This window comes from Rasamsonia byssochlamydoides (genome assembly GCF_041956645.1).
Source record: "Rasamsonia byssochlamydoides strain NRRL 3658 unplaced genomic scaffold VTN77scaffold_22, whole genome shotgun sequence".
NCBI lineage: Eukaryota > Fungi > Ascomycota > Eurotiomycetes > Eurotiales > Trichocomaceae > Rasamsonia > Rasamsonia byssochlamydoides.
Genome location: NW_027192405.1, coordinates 179249 through 195857, shown reverse-complemented (window position 1 = coordinate 195857; position 16609 = coordinate 179249). Strand labels below are relative to the sequence as shown.

General features: G+C 51.7%; 6 protein-coding genes across 6 annotated transcripts; 4 read left to right on the top strand and 2 right to left on the bottom strand.

Moving 5' to 3' along the window:
- Window positions 1-641: 641 nt before the first annotated feature.
- On the top strand, window positions 642-3910 carry VTN77DRAFT_3214 (uncharacterized protein; the record flags this gene model as incomplete). The annotated part of the gene is made up of 5 exons (XM_069419139.1): window positions 642-794; window positions 856-953; window positions 1325-2468; window positions 2603-3275; window positions 3342-3910. The coding sequence occupies 5 exons, from the start codon at window positions 642-644 to the stop codon at window positions 3908-3910; spliced, it is 2637 nt and encodes an 878-aa protein (XP_069278744.1).
- Window positions 3911-4287: 377 nt separating this feature from the next.
- Window positions 4288-5893, bottom strand: VTN77DRAFT_3213 (uncharacterized protein; the record flags this gene model as incomplete). The annotated part of the gene is made up of 4 exons (XM_069419138.1): window positions 4288-4542; window positions 4611-5063; window positions 5140-5486; window positions 5557-5893. 4 exons carry the CDS (start codon window positions 5891-5893, stop codon window positions 4288-4290), a joined length of 1392 nt encoding a protein of 463 aa, XP_069278743.1.
- A 1045-nt stretch (window positions 5894-6938) lies between these two features.
- Window positions 6939-7778, top strand: VTN77DRAFT_3212 (uncharacterized protein; the record flags this gene model as incomplete). The annotated part of the gene is made up of 2 exons (XM_069419137.1): window positions 6939-7338; window positions 7426-7778. The coding sequence occupies 2 exons, from the start codon at window positions 6939-6941 to the stop codon at window positions 7776-7778; spliced, it is 753 nt and encodes a 250-aa protein (XP_069278742.1).
- A 785-nt stretch (window positions 7779-8563) lies between these two features.
- On the top strand, window positions 8564-12346 carry VTN77DRAFT_3211 (uncharacterized protein; the record flags this gene model as incomplete). Its single annotated transcript, XM_069419136.1, has 9 exons — window positions 8564-8779; window positions 8841-9403; window positions 9459-9498; window positions 9550-10582; window positions 10645-10994; window positions 11053-11123; window positions 11189-11278; window positions 11336-11362; window positions 11416-12346. The coding sequence occupies 9 exons, from the start codon at window positions 8564-8566 to the stop codon at window positions 12344-12346; spliced, it is 3321 nt and encodes a 1106-aa protein (XP_069278741.1).
- Window positions 12347-13023: 677 nt separating this feature from the next.
- Window positions 13024-13695, bottom strand: VTN77DRAFT_3210 (uncharacterized protein; the record flags this gene model as incomplete). Its single annotated transcript, XM_069419135.1, has 3 exons — window positions 13024-13268; window positions 13322-13601; window positions 13681-13695. 3 exons carry the CDS (start codon window positions 13693-13695, stop codon window positions 13024-13026), a joined length of 540 nt encoding a protein of 179 aa, XP_069278740.1.
- A 1223-nt stretch (window positions 13696-14918) lies between these two features.
- Window positions 14919-16281, top strand: VTN77DRAFT_3209 (uncharacterized protein; the record flags this gene model as incomplete). The annotated part of the gene is made up of 2 exons (XM_069419133.1): window positions 14919-15603; window positions 15680-16281. The coding sequence occupies 2 exons, from the start codon at window positions 14919-14921 to the stop codon at window positions 16279-16281; spliced, it is 1287 nt and encodes a 428-aa protein (XP_069278739.1).
- Between the last annotated feature and the right edge of the window lie 328 nt (window positions 16282-16609).

Below are 16609 nucleotides of genomic sequence, written 5' to 3'. Positions count from 1 at the left end.
CTGGACGACAGCGAGCAAAGTGCTCAAACCAGAATCCTCCACCAGCTGTGACCATCTCAGAATAACCCGCGTGACGTCGGCATGAAGCGCAAGCGAAGGGAGACGGGTTTTAACCAGGAGTCAACGGAGAGGGAGCAGGGTCGATGACTCGACCGATGGGTTGCGATAACAGGTGAAGACGAGCTCTGTCAAAGAGTTGAAGCCGCAGATCGACCTTCGGACAAGCGCGCGTTCCCCGGAAGCCGCCAGTCACGTGTCGCGTCTTCCACGCTCCAGGCGGCGCCTAGTTGCCTCTAGTCAGCCTAGCTCTGCCGTCAGCAAGTACCTTAGGTAGCCTGCCAAGGGAGCACCAAGAAGAGAAGCCTTGAGCTCTCTGCCGGGTCTGCCCACGATTCATTATCCACACTGCTGGATGTTTGCGCTATCTTGAATCGTATGTGACATGCGACCATCAGGCACGTGCTGTCATGGCGTCTCATTTTTCCTGATCGAATCCAGTTGGGTCTGTCGCAGCTCTCCGACCATTCTGTCGGCTTCTCATTCTGTATCATTATTCTTACTGTTTCTACTGATTCACGAGTCTATGATATTTTCTTTCAAGTTCTAGATTTTCTTTCCTTTTCAACGGACCCTGGCTCGCCATGGCGACAAAGCGCAAGGCGTCGGCTATGACAGCTCCCGTCGACGATGAGCCTGTCGACCCGTCAGACGAGCTCGTCTTTTACTGCCTGGGAGGTGGCAATGAGGTCGGGCGTTCGTGTCATATCATTCAGTACAAGGGGAAGACGGTCATGGTGAGTGATGATGAAATCGCTGAATGACTGCTCCGGAGCATGAACTGATCTTCTGAAACAGCTTGATGCCGGGATGCATCCTGCCAAAGAAGGTTTTGCCGCTCTACCCTTCTTCGACGAGTTCGACTTGAGCACAGTGGATATACTTCTGATAAGCCAGTACGTAGTCCTCTCCTTTCTCCTTCGATCGCTTTTTTATGGTACACACATGGTCCCCGTGAGGAGTGAAGACTGTTCTCGTTCTGTGAGGGGCGTTGGTTCTATGGCTACTGCCCAGACAGCTGTCGATGACGATTGGGAATCCCTTACTCAACAAATGATGCCCAAATCTGCTACATGTAGATCAGAAAATCAATGCAAATTGTTTGAGCTCTCATCAACCATCCAGCTGCGTACGCTTTTGTATTCACATGGCTGTCATCGACCTCTTAGGCATTCCTTGTGTCTTACATCTTGTTGCTGCTACTAGCTTCTTGAGTATTGAAACTTCATGGCAACAACCGCTAATACTCGGCTCTGTATCTGTGCAGTTTCCATGTCGATCATTCCTCTGCCCTTCCGTATGTCTTGAGCAAGACGAATTTCAAGGGTCGCGTTTTCATGACGCATGCAACAAAGGCAATCTACAAATGGCTTATTCAGGACAACGTCCGGGTCAGCAATACCTCCTCATCGTCCGATCAGCGAACCACCCTATACACGGAACATGATCACCTTTCGACGTTACCGCTAATAGAAGCCATCGACTTCTATACGACCCATACCATCAACAGTATCCGGATCACTCCGTTTCCTGCCGGTCACGTTCTGGGAGCGGCGATGTTTTTAATTTCGATCGCTGGCCTCAATATACTCTTCACTGGGGATTATTCTCGAGAGGAGGACCGTCACCTGATTCCTGCCGAGGTACCCAAGGGCGTCAAGATCGATGTGCTGATTACGGAGTCGACGTTCGGTATCTCTTCAAATCCACCTCGGCTGGAACGTGAAGCAGCACTCATGAAGACCGTCACCGGGATTCTCAACCGTGGAGGCAGAGTGTTGATGCCAGTATTCGCCTTGGGTCGCGCTCAGGAACTGCTTTTGATCCTGGACGAATACTGGGAGCGGCATCCAGAACTCCAGAAGATCCCAATCTACTACATCGGAAATATGGCACGAAGGTGTATGGTGGTATATCAGACCTATATTGGGGCGATGAACGACAACATCAAACGTCTCTTCCGCCAGCGCATGGCGGAAGCTGAGGCCAGTGGTAGCAAGAACGTCAGTGCTGGTCCTTGGGATTTCAAGTTTGTGCGAAGCCTTAGGAGCCTGGAGCGTTTCGATGACGTCGGGAGTTGTGTTATGCTTGCGTCTCCTGGTATGCTCCAGACCGGCACGAGCAGAGAGCTTCTCGAGCGATGGGCACCAAGTGAACGCAATGGCGTTATCATGACCGGCTACAGCGTCGAGGGAACAATGGCGAAGCAGCTTCTCAATGAACCGGAACAGATTCCCGCCATCATGGCAAGAGTATCGTCAGGCCCAGGGGGTCGCAGAGTGCCGACGGCAGATGACGATCAGAAAGTCATGATTCCGAGAAGGTGTACAGTCGATGAAATCAGCTTTGCTGCTCATGTGGATGGTGTGGAAAATAGGAACTTTATTGAGGAAGTTGGAGCTCCTGTTGTTGTATGTATCACCTATCTCCCTCTTTCCCCCTCCGTCTTTGTTCTTTTCCTTTTTCTTTTCTCCTCTCTTCGTCCCTTCTTATTCTTCTTCTTCTTCTTCTTAGTTTTTCTCCATTTGATCTAACTGGGAAATAGATCCTGGTCCACGGAGAAAAGCATCAAATGATGCGATTGAAATCCAAACTTCTCAGTCTCAATGCAGACAAAGCCGTCAAGGTGAAAGTCTATACTCCAGCCAATTGCGAAGAGGTTCGGATCCCGTTCAAGAAGGATAAGATCGCCAAAGTTGTTGGCAAGCTGGCGGAGGTTGCGCCACCATCTCAATCGGATGAGTCGCAACTCATGACTGGCGTCCTCGTGCAGAATGGGTTTGATTTGTCATTGATGGCACCAGATGATCTTCGTGAGTACGCTGGTCTGACGACAACGACCATAACCTGCAAACAACACATCACTCTCAACTCCGCCAGTATTGATTTAATAAAGTGGGCACTGGAGAGCACATTTGGTGCAATTGAAAGGATTGGTTCGGCTCCAGATCAGAACGTCAAAAAAGAAAATGCCGACAGCAGTGGCTCCAACGGAGCGGATGTGAATGGAAAAGTGGAGAAAGAGGAAGCCGCAGATGAGGAGATCACATTTGCGGAGAAGGAGACGTACTTGGTCATGGGCTGCGTGATTGTGAGGTACACGCCGCGGACGCGGGAGGTCGAACTAGAATGGGAGGGTAATATGATGAATGATGGGGTTGCCGATGCGGTCATGGCAGTCCTTCTGACCGTCGAAAGCAGCCCTGCATCTGTGAAACGTGAGTGACCGTCGACAGGGAACCAGGACACCTTTGACAAGCACTTACTAACCCGTCTATCTACAGAATCCTGCAAGCAAAAGCGGCACGACCATGATGCCCCTGAGCTTCCCAATCCCCATGCCTACATAGACTCTGAAGAGCGTTTCGCACGTCTTCTTATGATGCTCGAGGCGCAGTTCGGACCCAATATTGCTCCCATCGAGCGACCACGTCTGGCTTCCAAATCCACCAAACTCCAGAACGGTGTTGCAGAGTCCGGCGCTGCTGAGCCCACGCCCAAGGAGGAGGAGACCGAAGAGGACGAGGAAGACGAGGAACAGCTGGCCAAAGCAGAAGCCGCAGAACTAGCCCGTCTTCACGCGTTGGGTATTCCCGTCCCCGGAATCGAGATCAAGGTGGATAAGCATGTCGCCCGCGTCTGGCTGGAGGACCTCGAGGTGGAGTGCTCATACCCCGTCCTCCGGGACCGGGTCAGAGTGGTCGTTGAGCGCGCCGTCGAGACGGTTGCCAGCATGTGGGCTGGGGAGAAGCCGTCTTCTTCAGTCTCTTCGCACACCACGAACGGGAATGGAGTTGGGAATAATAAATTCATGGAAGAGAAGAAGCTGGAACCTGTTGGTGCTGAAGCATGAGCATGCATGCATGATGTTGATGTACATTACAATAACACTTCCTCTAGCCACGAGGCAATGCTTTACATTATGGTCATCTGTACTACTTGTAATTTGGATCATGTGTCAACGCCCAGCCTACAAAAATATAAAACGCGGAGATCGGGTTTGGGGTATTTTCTGATGGAGTTGTGTCTCATTATGATGTTTCTCTTCTTTCCCCATACAGTCACAGTTTGGAATTTCAAACAAGTTGCCAACGAGGTGGAATGAACCTGCATATCAAGATAGATATAGTATAGATATGGACAAAAGTGAATGGATACTTCCAATTCAAATTTCAAATTTCCATCTACTCCGCTATATAATATATTTATCTATCCCCTTTATTCAGTCAGTCAGGCGGATATCCTTCTAAACACATCCTCAATAACCCTCTGCGTCAGCGACGCAATCAACTCAATCTCCTCTTTGGTCGTATTGTACGGCGGTGCAATCAAAATGTGGTCTCCACGGACGCCGTCGACGGTTCCCGCCCCGGCGTACAGCGAGATGCCGTATTCCGGTTCCAAGGCGGTGTTCTGCACGAGGGCTGAGATGCCCAGTTTGGGGTCGAAGGGCTCTTTTGTTTGTTTGTTCTTGACGAATTCGATCTGTAGCACGTTAGTTAGGCGCAGGTTCAAAATTGAACTCAGGGAGGGAGGCAAATAAACAAACGTACACCCCAGAATAGACCTCGTCCTCTGATATCACCGACATGGGGATGATCCTTCAGACGGCGTTTGAGCTCCGACTCCAGGAGCGCACCCATGGCCCGGACGTTCTCGAGCAGGTTCTCCTTCTGGATAATCTTCTGCACGGCCAGCGCCGCAGCGCACGCCACCGGATGGCCCTGATACGTCTGCCCATGCCGAAAGACGCCTGTGCCCTTGTCCAGGGTGTTTACGACGTGCTCCCCAATCAAGACACCCGCAATCGGGATGTATCCCCCTCCGAAGCCCTTGCCGATGGTTTGGATGTCGGGGACGACGTCCTCCTGTTCCCATGCGTGCAACGTGCCGCAGCGGCCCATGCCGGACATTACTTCGTCGAGGATGAAGAGGGCGCCGTATTTCTCGCAGACGCTTTTCATGGCTCGGAGATAGCCTGGTACGGCAGGGACGCAGCCTAGGGCCTGAAATGCTGTCAGTTCACATACCAGAGACAAGAGTCGCAATAAGATCTATCTTCTAGCACGGCAGGGTACATACCGCGCCGACTACAGGCTCCGCGACAAAAGCGCAAACCGTCTCCGGTCCCACGCGCTGAAACTCAGCGTCCAGCTCATCCGCCAGACGCGCAACATAATCCGCATCGGATTCCCCGTCTCGACGCCCTCGATACGGGTAGCACGGCGACACATGGGAGACGTTCGGCAGCAGCAACGGCTCGAAGAGCTCGCGTCGGCTCACATGGCCCCCCATGGAGAGAGAGCCTAGGGTGGTCCCGTGATAGGATTGCTTGCGGGCGATGAATCGTGTCCGTTGCGGCTGTGGAGTGGGCAGTTCGAGGAAGTATTGCCGTGCGAGTTTCATTGCAGCTTCCATTGCTTCGGAGCCTGTTAAGTATAGTACACATGGTCAGTGAGTGCAATTTCACAATTCTTTCTTTTCCTGCTTTCTTCATACCTGAGCTGATAACAAACAACTTAGTCAGCCTTCGCCCAGTAGAATTCACCATCAAGGTAGCCAGCTCTTCAAAGGTCTTGATGCCAAAGAATGCCGTATGGCAGTATGAGAGCTGGTTGATCTGCGCAACGATTGCCTGGTTCACTTCTTCATTTCCGTGGCCCAGACACGAGACGGCCGCGCCGCCGGTGGCATCGAGGATTTTCTGCCCGTTTTCGAGGAAGATGTAGCTCCCTTTGCCGCGGACAGCCTGTTTGGGGACCTGGTGGATGTTCCGGTGCAGCACGGCGCTTTGCTGGACGATTTGGTCTTGCTGGGAGGTAACAGAGGAGGCCATTGTGAAGTAGTGCACCACAGAGTGAAAGATAACCCTTCAGCTCAACCTGTATCTGTATGTGTATATGTCGGTATTCAGAAGTATACAAGTCAGGAAGGAGAGCAGTACCTAGGTAGACTGTAGATATATATAAGCAGTAAGGGATTCTCGTATCTGAAAAAGACCATTTGTCTGTATACAGAGGGAATTGACTGCCATTTTATAGATGGCCAGGACATGAACGCAACCACCTCATCAACCATCTTGGATACTCCTCCATGCGGGGCTTTTGGTTTGGCCAGTCCCCAGAGTTCCAGACTAATAATGCAGACTCGGCATGCCGAGATAGAGAACCCGAGCCGAGGATTGGTCGTTTTGGCCGCTAACGCCGAGGACCAAAAGCCGGAGATATCCTTTCCCCCCTTGGACTGCTTGGAGTTGTGAGTCAATCGATTATGACTGGAGGATGTGGTTATCATGGAGGAGCTAGGATGGAGAAGTCCGAAGAGCGGGAAGTTTGTGCGCCAGTGTCGGATAGAAAACCGAGGACGGCGATGTTGTCCAGCATTTTCTTTTCCGTAATGAGGATATGTCCCTGAGAAGGTGAAGGAAAAGAAAAATATTGGCTTGTGCTGGTCTGCTATTGGATCATTTTGTACAGTACTACTTAGTAGTAGGTATGGAGAGGCTATTACCTGTGTGCTAGTAATTGGTACAAGTCGATCGAAAGCACCGCGAAAAAAAAAAGAGGGAGAGAGAGAATGGGCGACCTAGAAACAATAAACTATACCTTTGTTTAAATGCAAAGCTATTAATTTCGACTCTTTTTTGGCTGGTGCTAGCCGGCATTCAATACCGCTGCAGATCGAGACTCCGCGCAAACTGGAGTTAGTCCCCTCCGCACCGGCTTGACCCACCAAAATTCGTTCCCGCACGAGACGCAAGCTGCCACCTTTGCTTCAACTAGCTACAACGCCCATTCAGTTGATCGCGTGATTTACTGGGTTACTGCGGCCTATTGAAAAGACACCCAACTCGCTCCATATCGCAACAACGCGTCGAAGAAATGTCCGACTCAGATCCCGAAGAAGTCGCCCCCTCCGATGACTTCGATGCCGCCCGCTTCGCTCGAGAGTCCATCCTCTCTCCCTCCATCATGCACCCTCCCGGACCTGGGAGCATGAGACAGCCGCAGGCTCCCCGGGAGATTCCAAAGCACTTCCAATGTCTGTATCCTGTGTACTTTGACAAGACGCGCTCGCGCGCCGAAGGGCGCAAGGTCAGCAGCAAGCTTGCCGTCGAGAACCCGCTGGCCAGAGACATTCTCGATGCGGTCCAGATGCTCGGGTTGCGAGTGGGATTTGAGCCGGAGAAGCTGCATCCGAAGGATTGGGCCAACCCTGGCCGGGTGCGAGTATTATTGAAGGACGAGAATGGGAACCCGGTCAATCCTCGAATCAAGAATAGTATGTCCCGACGTCTATCTCCCGTCATCCTGCCATTAGGCGTCTGATTGATACGGCTTTGTACTGACTCATGATTCTCTTTCCTAGAACACCACCTCTACATCTTGGTCGCGCAGTACCTACAAGCCCATCCAACCACGGAACAGTCCCCTTACCGCTTGAAAATCCACGGTCTTCCCATGCCGGAGAAACTGCCTCCTGCGCCTCCAGCTCCTCGGGGCTGGAAGATTGGGAAGATCCTCCCCATCCATTCTCCGGCCTATAGCGGCGGCGGAGTCAGCGACAACCCGTTCAAGGAGGCTATGGCTGAGATGGAGAAGATGCAAGGCATGCCCGGATTTCCAGGCTTTCCAGGAATGCCAGGGATGGGAGGAGAGTCATCCAGTGGCGGTGGTGGGGACGCGAAAAAGAAAAAAGACAAGAAGAAGGCAAAGGCATGAATCGATTACACTTTGTCAGTCTCTTCGATATTTATTTATGTTTTCTGGACAAGGGTTTTTTTTTTCTATATTGCATGGCGGGTCGGCGTTATTGCGTATTCTATGATTTCGATCATGACTGCTGAATATCGGCTATAGACACCGGTATGAGGAATAGATGATGACGAGTTTTGATTGTCCTTGGCTTCATAGCAGGATATCACAGAAGTGGTTCGGAGCTTTTGAATTGCAGTCCACATGGGACAGATCTAGCCCCTTCTTTCTTTCTTAACACATCTCGAGCACACAATGTTCAGTACATTAGACTGAATAGAGTGTCATTATGCTTTCTCTGAGTTGTGACTAGCCAGAGGAAATGACACCGGAACGAAATTTAAATTTATTTGCCAACTTAGAATATAGAATACGAATACTTAGCAATAATTGGCGTCTGTACTCATGCTGGATGAATTTCTTTTCCGCCTTAGATTCAAGCCTTGTTATCGGCGACAATAAGCCAAGAGCCAATTCGCAATTCGTAATCGTTGGATGCAAATCGCAATTACCCCAGACTGCGGATCGACTTCGGCTTGGCGGATCCAGTCACTATCTGTCAGCACACCGGTCGCAACGGCGTCAGCTCACACAACGCGAATTCCATCAGTCGACGGATGAGTTTTTCGTGACTATATGGATTGAATTAATCTGTATCCGTTCAACTCGCTGTTGTCGCTTTCCTATGAGCAGACCGCGCCTCGGTGGTAGCCAAGCCACCCCGCCGCAGCCTTGCGTCGAGTCGAGACAGTATGACGCGTAACTCGACAGGTAACCCAACTGGATACGCCGTTCTCGAGAGAGACTCCAATGTATCGTTACTAGGCGATTCCGCATCCCGGGCGCCTCACGCGGAGACGACTCCGAAGCCGCCGACGAACCGACTGGGAGGAGGGCGTCAGATTACCCGTAATCGTGCGAGCTACAGCTGCCACACGTGTCGGAGGAGGAAGGTGAAATGTGACAAGGCAAGAAGAACATCCAGAGCGATGTGATGTCGGATCAGATCTGACAGCTACGTTACTTTAGGTCCATCCGGTGTGCGGGAATTGCCAAAAGAATGGCACCGAGTGCGTCTACGACAGCACGGTAAAGAAAAGTACCGGCGCGGACAATCGCGAAGACGACCCTTCATACCACGGAGTAAAGCGGCGGAGAGAGATGTCGAGACCCCTCGACGCTGATTCCGATGGGTCGCAATCGTTCTTCGGCGGATGGAGAGACGCGCGTGGACATCCGCAGGAGCCGAGAGGCGGTTCGCAGGCGATCGAGGCGCGATTGGATAAGCTCACGTCGCTGCTCGAAAGATTGAGCAAGGCAGATCGCACCCTGTCAGTGGAGGAAATGAGCCGACAACTATGGATGATGAACCAAAATGTCGACTGGCGGACCATCCAAAAGTCCAGTGCGCCGGCGGGAAATGGGGATACTACAAAGCCTACGTCCGGGTCTCGCCCAGGCAGTCCGCGACGCAATGCAGACTCTAGTGGCGATGAATTTCCTATCCCCTCTGGGAAGGCGACGGACCCTGTTGATCCCGTGGGAAGTCTCAATCTCGGTCACCTGAGCCTGGAAGATGGAGGCAAGTCTAGGTGAGTGGGACGAAGTACGGACGCATTCTGTGGTTTTGTTTCTGACGGCAATCAGATATGTTGGAACCACGTACTGGGCATACATATCGCACGAGGTGAGTTGCCAGAACTCGAAATGCATCATGTAGACACTAATGAGTTCCTAGATCAATGAGCTAAACCAGCTCCTAAGGGAGCAGAATCGATCGCATGACATCTCTCCTCCTGATGAAAGCTCTAATGAAGGGACAATCGCGGACCAAGGGATAAAATCCCCTGCAAGAGTGTCTTCTTATTCTACGGGGGGCAGCCAACGACAACGAACGTCGTCGAGTCGAGGTGATCATTTCCACAAAGCCATCCTTTTCCCTAGCGGGGACTCTCCCACCACACATGAGAAAGCGATTGAGCCCGAAATGCTCGAGAATGTACCGACAAAACGACAGAGCGACATTCTTTACAAAGGCTTCATGTCTGGTGTCCATGCCATTAGTCCTGTGGTGCATCCTCCCACTGTCTTGAAGATGTACAACGCCTTCTGGGATTGGTACGATCATAGCAGCTACTCGGGAGAGCAGTGTCCTGATCCATCGTTCATTCCGTTGCTGTACGCCATCTGGTATGGCGGTTCAGTCACCATCTCTATCCGTACGATCAAGGCCGAATTCAACGTTTCTTCTCGCTCCGTGCTATCGGAAATGTACAATGAGCAGGTAACCCGATGGCTGACAAAGATCTCCTTCCCTCGCAGCCCTACCCTTCACGGGCTGGCTGCATTCCTCCTCGTCCAGACGATCTTGTCCAAAGAGGAGGAACCTCTGACCAGCAGTCTCTTTATCAGCCTCGCACTGAGGGTCGCACAGACGATGGGTCTCCATCGGGACCCTGCTCAATTTGGCATCCAGTCGCATGAGGCCGAATCGCGGCGACGGGTCTGGTGGCACATTGTCCATATGGATGGTGTGGTTGCCATGTCCAGCGGCCTACCACCGTTGGTCAGCGACGAGAACTTTTGGGATGTCCGCGAGACCAGCGAGGTCAAGGATACGCTGTTGGGGACACCGCAGGCAGAGCACTATACCCGGTTGGTCGCTGCCAACTTGCGACCGCCAGATAATCCTGACGATCCAACCATCTGTGGTGGGCCGTCCATGGTGAATGTCTTCTATCTCTGCGCGAGAGGAAAATACATTATGGCGCGTACGTTTCCCTTTCTGTAAAGAATACTTTGGGGACGACGTGTGAAACTAATCCCTCCGTAGGTGCTATCCGCAGGATCTTGAAGATCCAACTGGGGACAAAGCCGATAACGGGGCGGGATATGGAAGAGTTGAGGTCTATCCTGGTGGATCTCCAGTTCAAACTGAATTCAATTGTCAATCGAATACCACTTGCACAGCACCCCGGGACTCCTAGTCGAGATGGTAGCTCTGCGTATTCCGCCGCGTCGGACCGATCCCAGTCGTTCTCTCATTCTCCAGCAAGCTCCCGTTCGGGTGAGGGCATTCTTCCTGGTGACGGCCCAGGTGGCTGTGCGGAGCAATACCACACCCCAGTCCTGGTGGCCTTCCACAAGTGGGCCAGGATCCTCCTCTCCTTGTTCATTGATAAGGTGAGGCATCCCACCTGGGGATGGCTGCAAATCTCAAACTCACAAGAGTCTGCCTTAGGCATTTTGTGTCGCCTACCAGCCGTTCTTGAAGAACGCCAAAAGCCGGATATGGCCTGCGGCGAGACAAGGGTGAGTCGGTTATGTAGTACTTCTGGTCTCTATGATGGTTGCTCACTGGTTGCTCACTGGAACAGAGCACTTCGGCATTGTCACGGTTTCATGGAGAAGTTCATTGCCCTTGCTACCGATCCCGACTTTCAGCCCTTCCAATGGAGTTGGCCTGGGTAAGTAGCCCAGATCTGCTCTTAATGGATACGAAGCAGTGGCTGACTTGATTGCAGCAATCATCAACCTATGCACGCTACTATGTACGTTCAAGCCCGCGCTTATCATCGTGACTGGATAGCTGACACAGCACTAGGATTATGCTTATCGATCTCTACGAGCGACCCAACAGTCCGCAAGCTTCCAAATCGAGAGCGTTCATAGACAAGATCTTCTCCCTGTCTGGCCCGGATGGAGGTGTGGTGGGCGGTGAAGATGGGATCACGACGGCACGGCCCCTCAAGGATGGAGGTCGTGAGGCATGGGATATGATGCGTCGACTGCGCGAGAAAGCGTGGCAGAAGGCTGGCCTTGATCCGCAGCAACTGTGGACCGAGCAAGCTCAGATCCAGGCCGGTGTTGTGTCGACTTCGGAAGAGCATTCTCGTCGTCCTACCTCGCCAACTTCATATGCCAGTCGATCTTATTCGGCCATGCACCGTCCCGGATATGGTCCGTCGCGAGGTAAACCCGATCCGCAACTTCTGGACTTTGCCAACAGATTCTTCGACATGACGCGGGCGCAGACCTTGCCCAACCCGGTCGTGTCGGCGTTGCGACAAGAGTCTCCGCGATATGCGTCCTCACACCCTCCTCCGATTCCTGCCTCCCAGCCTACCGCCCAACCTTCTCCCCAGCTTCCACCGATGACGCATGCGATGTACAACCAGGGCCTAGATGCGACTCTGGCCAGTTTTGCCTCTTCCGAGTCCCTCACCGCTACCACCACTTCCTCCTCCCAATCCGGATACCAACCTGCTCCCCTCATGGGGATGTCTCCATCTACTTCCTCCTTCCAATTCAACTCCTCCACCACCACTGCCCCCGAAGCAGACCAGACGGCTACAAGCATGACCAGCACAGCACCGACACCCCCGTCGATGATGGACCCGAACCTCACCTTCGACTGGGACCAGTGGGACGCGGTGTTTGGCCAGCAGTTGCCTGTGGCGGACGAGCTGATGGAGCTGGATCCGGTTGCGGGACTGGGCTTGCCTGACCTGGGGATGGGATTGGGTTTAGGGTGAAGCAGGAAGTGAGATCGGAGGTAGTCCAATAATTGGGTTATGTGATCATCATCATCAGATTCTACCCCTTCTTCTTCTCCTCCTTCTCTTTTTTTTTTTACTTCTTCCTGTCCTCTATTTGTTGTCCCTCTCCCCTTCTCCGTCTCAAGTTTATTTATTTATTTACCCCACCTGATTTTGATATTTTTTTTTTCATGAACGAAACGATCGATCGGTTGATTGATCCATGGATGATTTATAATGATGGGCTACCTTTTTTTTTCATACGTATGTATACTCCTGTATATATTGGAACCTGACTTCACCTGAATTGAATGACATTGTGAAATACTGAATGAAATTTCAGTGTAACGATTCTTCTGTCGTATATCTTCGAAGAGCAATTTAGATCGATCAGGCGATCGATTGATCGATTGATTAATATGTACTGTAGATATATAACGGACGGCCGTACGGATATCGGGTCAAGGGGGAATCAATCAATCCATCCAAGAGCCAAAAAAGCATCTAGCATGCAGCATGCTTTTTCCTTCTTGGTTGGTGTCTCTTCTATTCATATTTTGGTTTTCATAGCGACATTAAATTGACTCGAAAGACTCATATGATATGATGATAACAGAAAAGACAATATATGTTCTCGACGCTTTTTTATTTCATTTCATCTCATTTCATCCCGTTTAAACCTTCATCTCCTCCAGACCGTGCTTCCACAGGGTAGCATAGGGGGTGACACCGTCCTCGCGGAAGTCAATCAGCACGTGCATGGCATTGCCGTCCATGGACTGGCCCATGAACACGTCGTAGTTGTCGTAGTTGGCGAGGATCTTCTTGACGGCGGTGGTGGCACCGGTCTGGAACTCCTTGATGGTCTCCTCGCTGGCACCCCTCTCCTTGAGCTTGTTGTTGATAGCCTTGACGTAGGCTAGAACAGAGTCAGTCAGTTTGTCTTGGACGTAATGTTAAGAGAAAACCCACACTTCAGGTGAGCCTTGAAGGCCTCCTTGGACGGCTTCATGCCCTCCTCCTGCTTGAGCCAGACGAGACGGAACTGCTCCTCAATGTCGTGGACCATGGTCTGGACGCCTTCGGCATCACCACCCTCGTCGTCCTCACCCGTAGCAGAAGGGTTGGCACCCTCCAGCTGGAAGGTCTCAGCACCCTTGAGGTACTTGCGGCAGTCGGTCTCCCACAGGACGCCGTCGACCTCCTTGATTTTGTAGGTGTCGGAGAGCAACTCGTCTCCGGAGAGGATGTCCTGGTGGACAAAATGTTAGCGGGTGTTTGCGACAATCAAAAATGGAAACAGCATCTCGCTTCGCTTGTACTGTACACACCTTGTAAATAATCATGGTGACGGTATTAAACGACGAAAAATCAAATCAACACAGAAACACACAGGCGAGCGCACGAAGCAGCAGATCAGTAGAACCTGATTGAGGAGAGAAGGAAGGAGAGAGAGCCGTGGCTGGAGGGGGAAAGGGGAGAAGAAGAAAAGCGAGAGGAGGGGCAGGTGAAGTTTTTGTCCGTTTCGTTTGGTGTTTGGCCGGGGCGTGGGTGGGGGAGGGGAAAGCCACTAGAGCGTTTCCAGCCTGGCGTGAGGCATCGCCCGAGGTGTGGTTAACAGCATTGTGGCGAGAAAAAAAAGGAGGAAAATACCAATCATTGCTATCTACCTGAATAAAGACATTCCTTATCTATCTTCTATCTTAGCAGATCGATGTTATCACTTGTGGAATTACAGATCTGTAGATTTATATTACCAGTGGACTTTGTTGTAAACATGGCCCAAAAAAAGTCTCTAGGCCCCCATTCTCCTGTCGAGTCTTCTATCCTTGGGTATGCCTTACCCAAAAAAAAGAAAAAAAAAAGAGGAGAAAAAAAAAAGCTAAAATATACGGTTAAATAAATATTAATTGTGCAAGAGTCAAACTATTATTTCTCTCCAAATCGTGAAGCACTATTCATTCTGTTTCTATACTTTCGGCCACCCGAGTTCTAACGAACGGACGTTTTCTTGCCGCCGTGTCGCCACCTTGGCGCTGAGCCTGCCTCCAACCGTCAACGTCCTCTCAGTCACCTTTTTCCACAACTTGAAGCGTTTCCCAGGCTGCAATGCACAGTTGTCAACCATCCTGCGTGTACAGTACGTCATGACCAACTGAACAGAACTCGATATTGACTCGCGCTTTTTCTGTCTTTTTCCCTCTCCCTGCTGGTGGAGATTAATTAATGTTTTCTGCCCCAACAATAATAATCTAGTCGCACCGCCCCTGGGACGCGCACTCAGGTCGATCGCGCTTTCTCCAGACATCTGTCGTCTCGCACTGCCTCGCCAACAGTCCTGCAGTGTCGATCGCACCTGCGACCGTTCCTTCGTTTCGCCTCTATCACTCTTTATAGCTTTGTCGCCGTCCTACATCTCTCACGCCGCATCGGTCCATTCTCTTCCTAATAATCCGCTCGCCTCATGCGCCACTGCTACCTCGTTGGTCTCCTTAAATCGACCTAATCGACCTATTGCCCTCGTTTTGCGACACTAGATATTCTTATCCGCCATCTGGATTACCACAAGATGGCTTCCAACTCGTCCATCGTGCTCGACCTCCCTCCACTGCCGTCCTACACCTTGACTCCTCGCGAGCCCCTCCTCCCTCCGATCCCTGATAACATCCTGGCCTTGATCTTGCCCGTCGTCGCCTATTGGGTGGTCTCGCTGGTGTTCCACTACATCGACGTCAATGACTACTTTCCCCAGTATCGCCTCCACACGCCCGCGGAACTGCTCAAGCGAAACCATGTCTCTCGTGCCGATGTAGTGAAGGATGTAATCTTCCAACAGGTTATCCAGACTGTGGCAGGTCTGATCGTCGCGTATTTCGATGAGGTGGAGTATATCGGTCGGGAAGAGTACGATGTGGCGGTTTGGGCCAGGCGCATCCGGATCGCCCAGAGGGCGGTTCCGACCCTGATTGGCTTGCTGGGCGTCGATTCTATCCGTCTTGCAAAGAATCTGTCTCGATACCCGGTCTTGTCTGGCATTCTGGCGGGCGGGTCGTATCCCGGCCTCGTCCAGACTCTGATCTTGGACAACGGGGCAGAAGTGGTGGCACCGGCCTTTGCGACGTGGGAGCTTGCGGTGGCAAGCTTCATCTATTGGTATCTCATTCCAGCCATCCAGTTCACCTGGGCGGTCCTCGTTGTCGATACCTGGCAGTACTTCTGGCATCGGGCCATGCACCTCAACCGGTGGCTCTATGGTGAGTATTGTCGGCGTTGGTCTTGTCGACATGGTCAGATCGTTATCGTTATTGGATCATACTGACTGGCCATCAGTGTCTTTCCACTCTCGCCACCACCGTCTCTATGTGCCGTATGCCTTTGGAGCTCTCTACAACCATCCAGTGGAAGGATTCCTTCTGGACACGGCGGGAACGGGCGTGGCGTTCCTCACGGCCCGGATGACCAGCCGTCAAAGCATGTGGTTCTTCACCCTTTCGACCATCAAGACTGTAGACGACCACTGTGGATATGCGTTTCCGTGGGATCCGCTGCAGTTGATCACCTCCAACAACTCCGCCTACCATGACATCCACCACCAGAGTTGGGGTATCAAGACCAACTTCTCCCAGCCGTTTTTCATCTTCTGGGATCGTTTGTTGGGAACCCAGTGGCAGGGGGATGTCTCTTTGAAATACGAGCGCGCGCGCACAGCCGCTGAAAAGCAGGTTGAGTTGGACAAGGCGAAAGCCTCTGGAGCCGCACAGGATGAGGTGATTCCAACTGAACCAGGTCCCCTCGATGCCGGTGATCCCGGTGAAGAGGCTTCAAGTCAAGACCAGGGGGAAGTGTCTCCCCGCAAGATCATCCACCGGAGCATGCGGAGCACGGCTTCTACAGGAGGTCATGGAGTGAACAGCAGCCTCCGGCAGAAGTAGTTTCTTGTTGCTTCGTGCATTATATGACCAAGTGTGCTGACTTTTTCTTCCTATGGACCCTTGTTTATAATGTGTATTGTGAGTATTATTTTTAATTTCGGGAGGTGGCTGGACTGCTCCCGGACGGGCAACCGTCTTTAGCTTTGTACATCACGGTGAACAGAACCTTTCAATTGATGACGCTCGCATTTCCGCATTTCTCTGTGCTCAGGCTTAGTCATTTCAGTCTTCTCCCATGTTAATATTGCTGCCGCATGTTAATGTTGCAACTTGGATCTACTGCTGTTGGAGCTGTATTTATCTACTTTACATGCTGGGATATGGGACA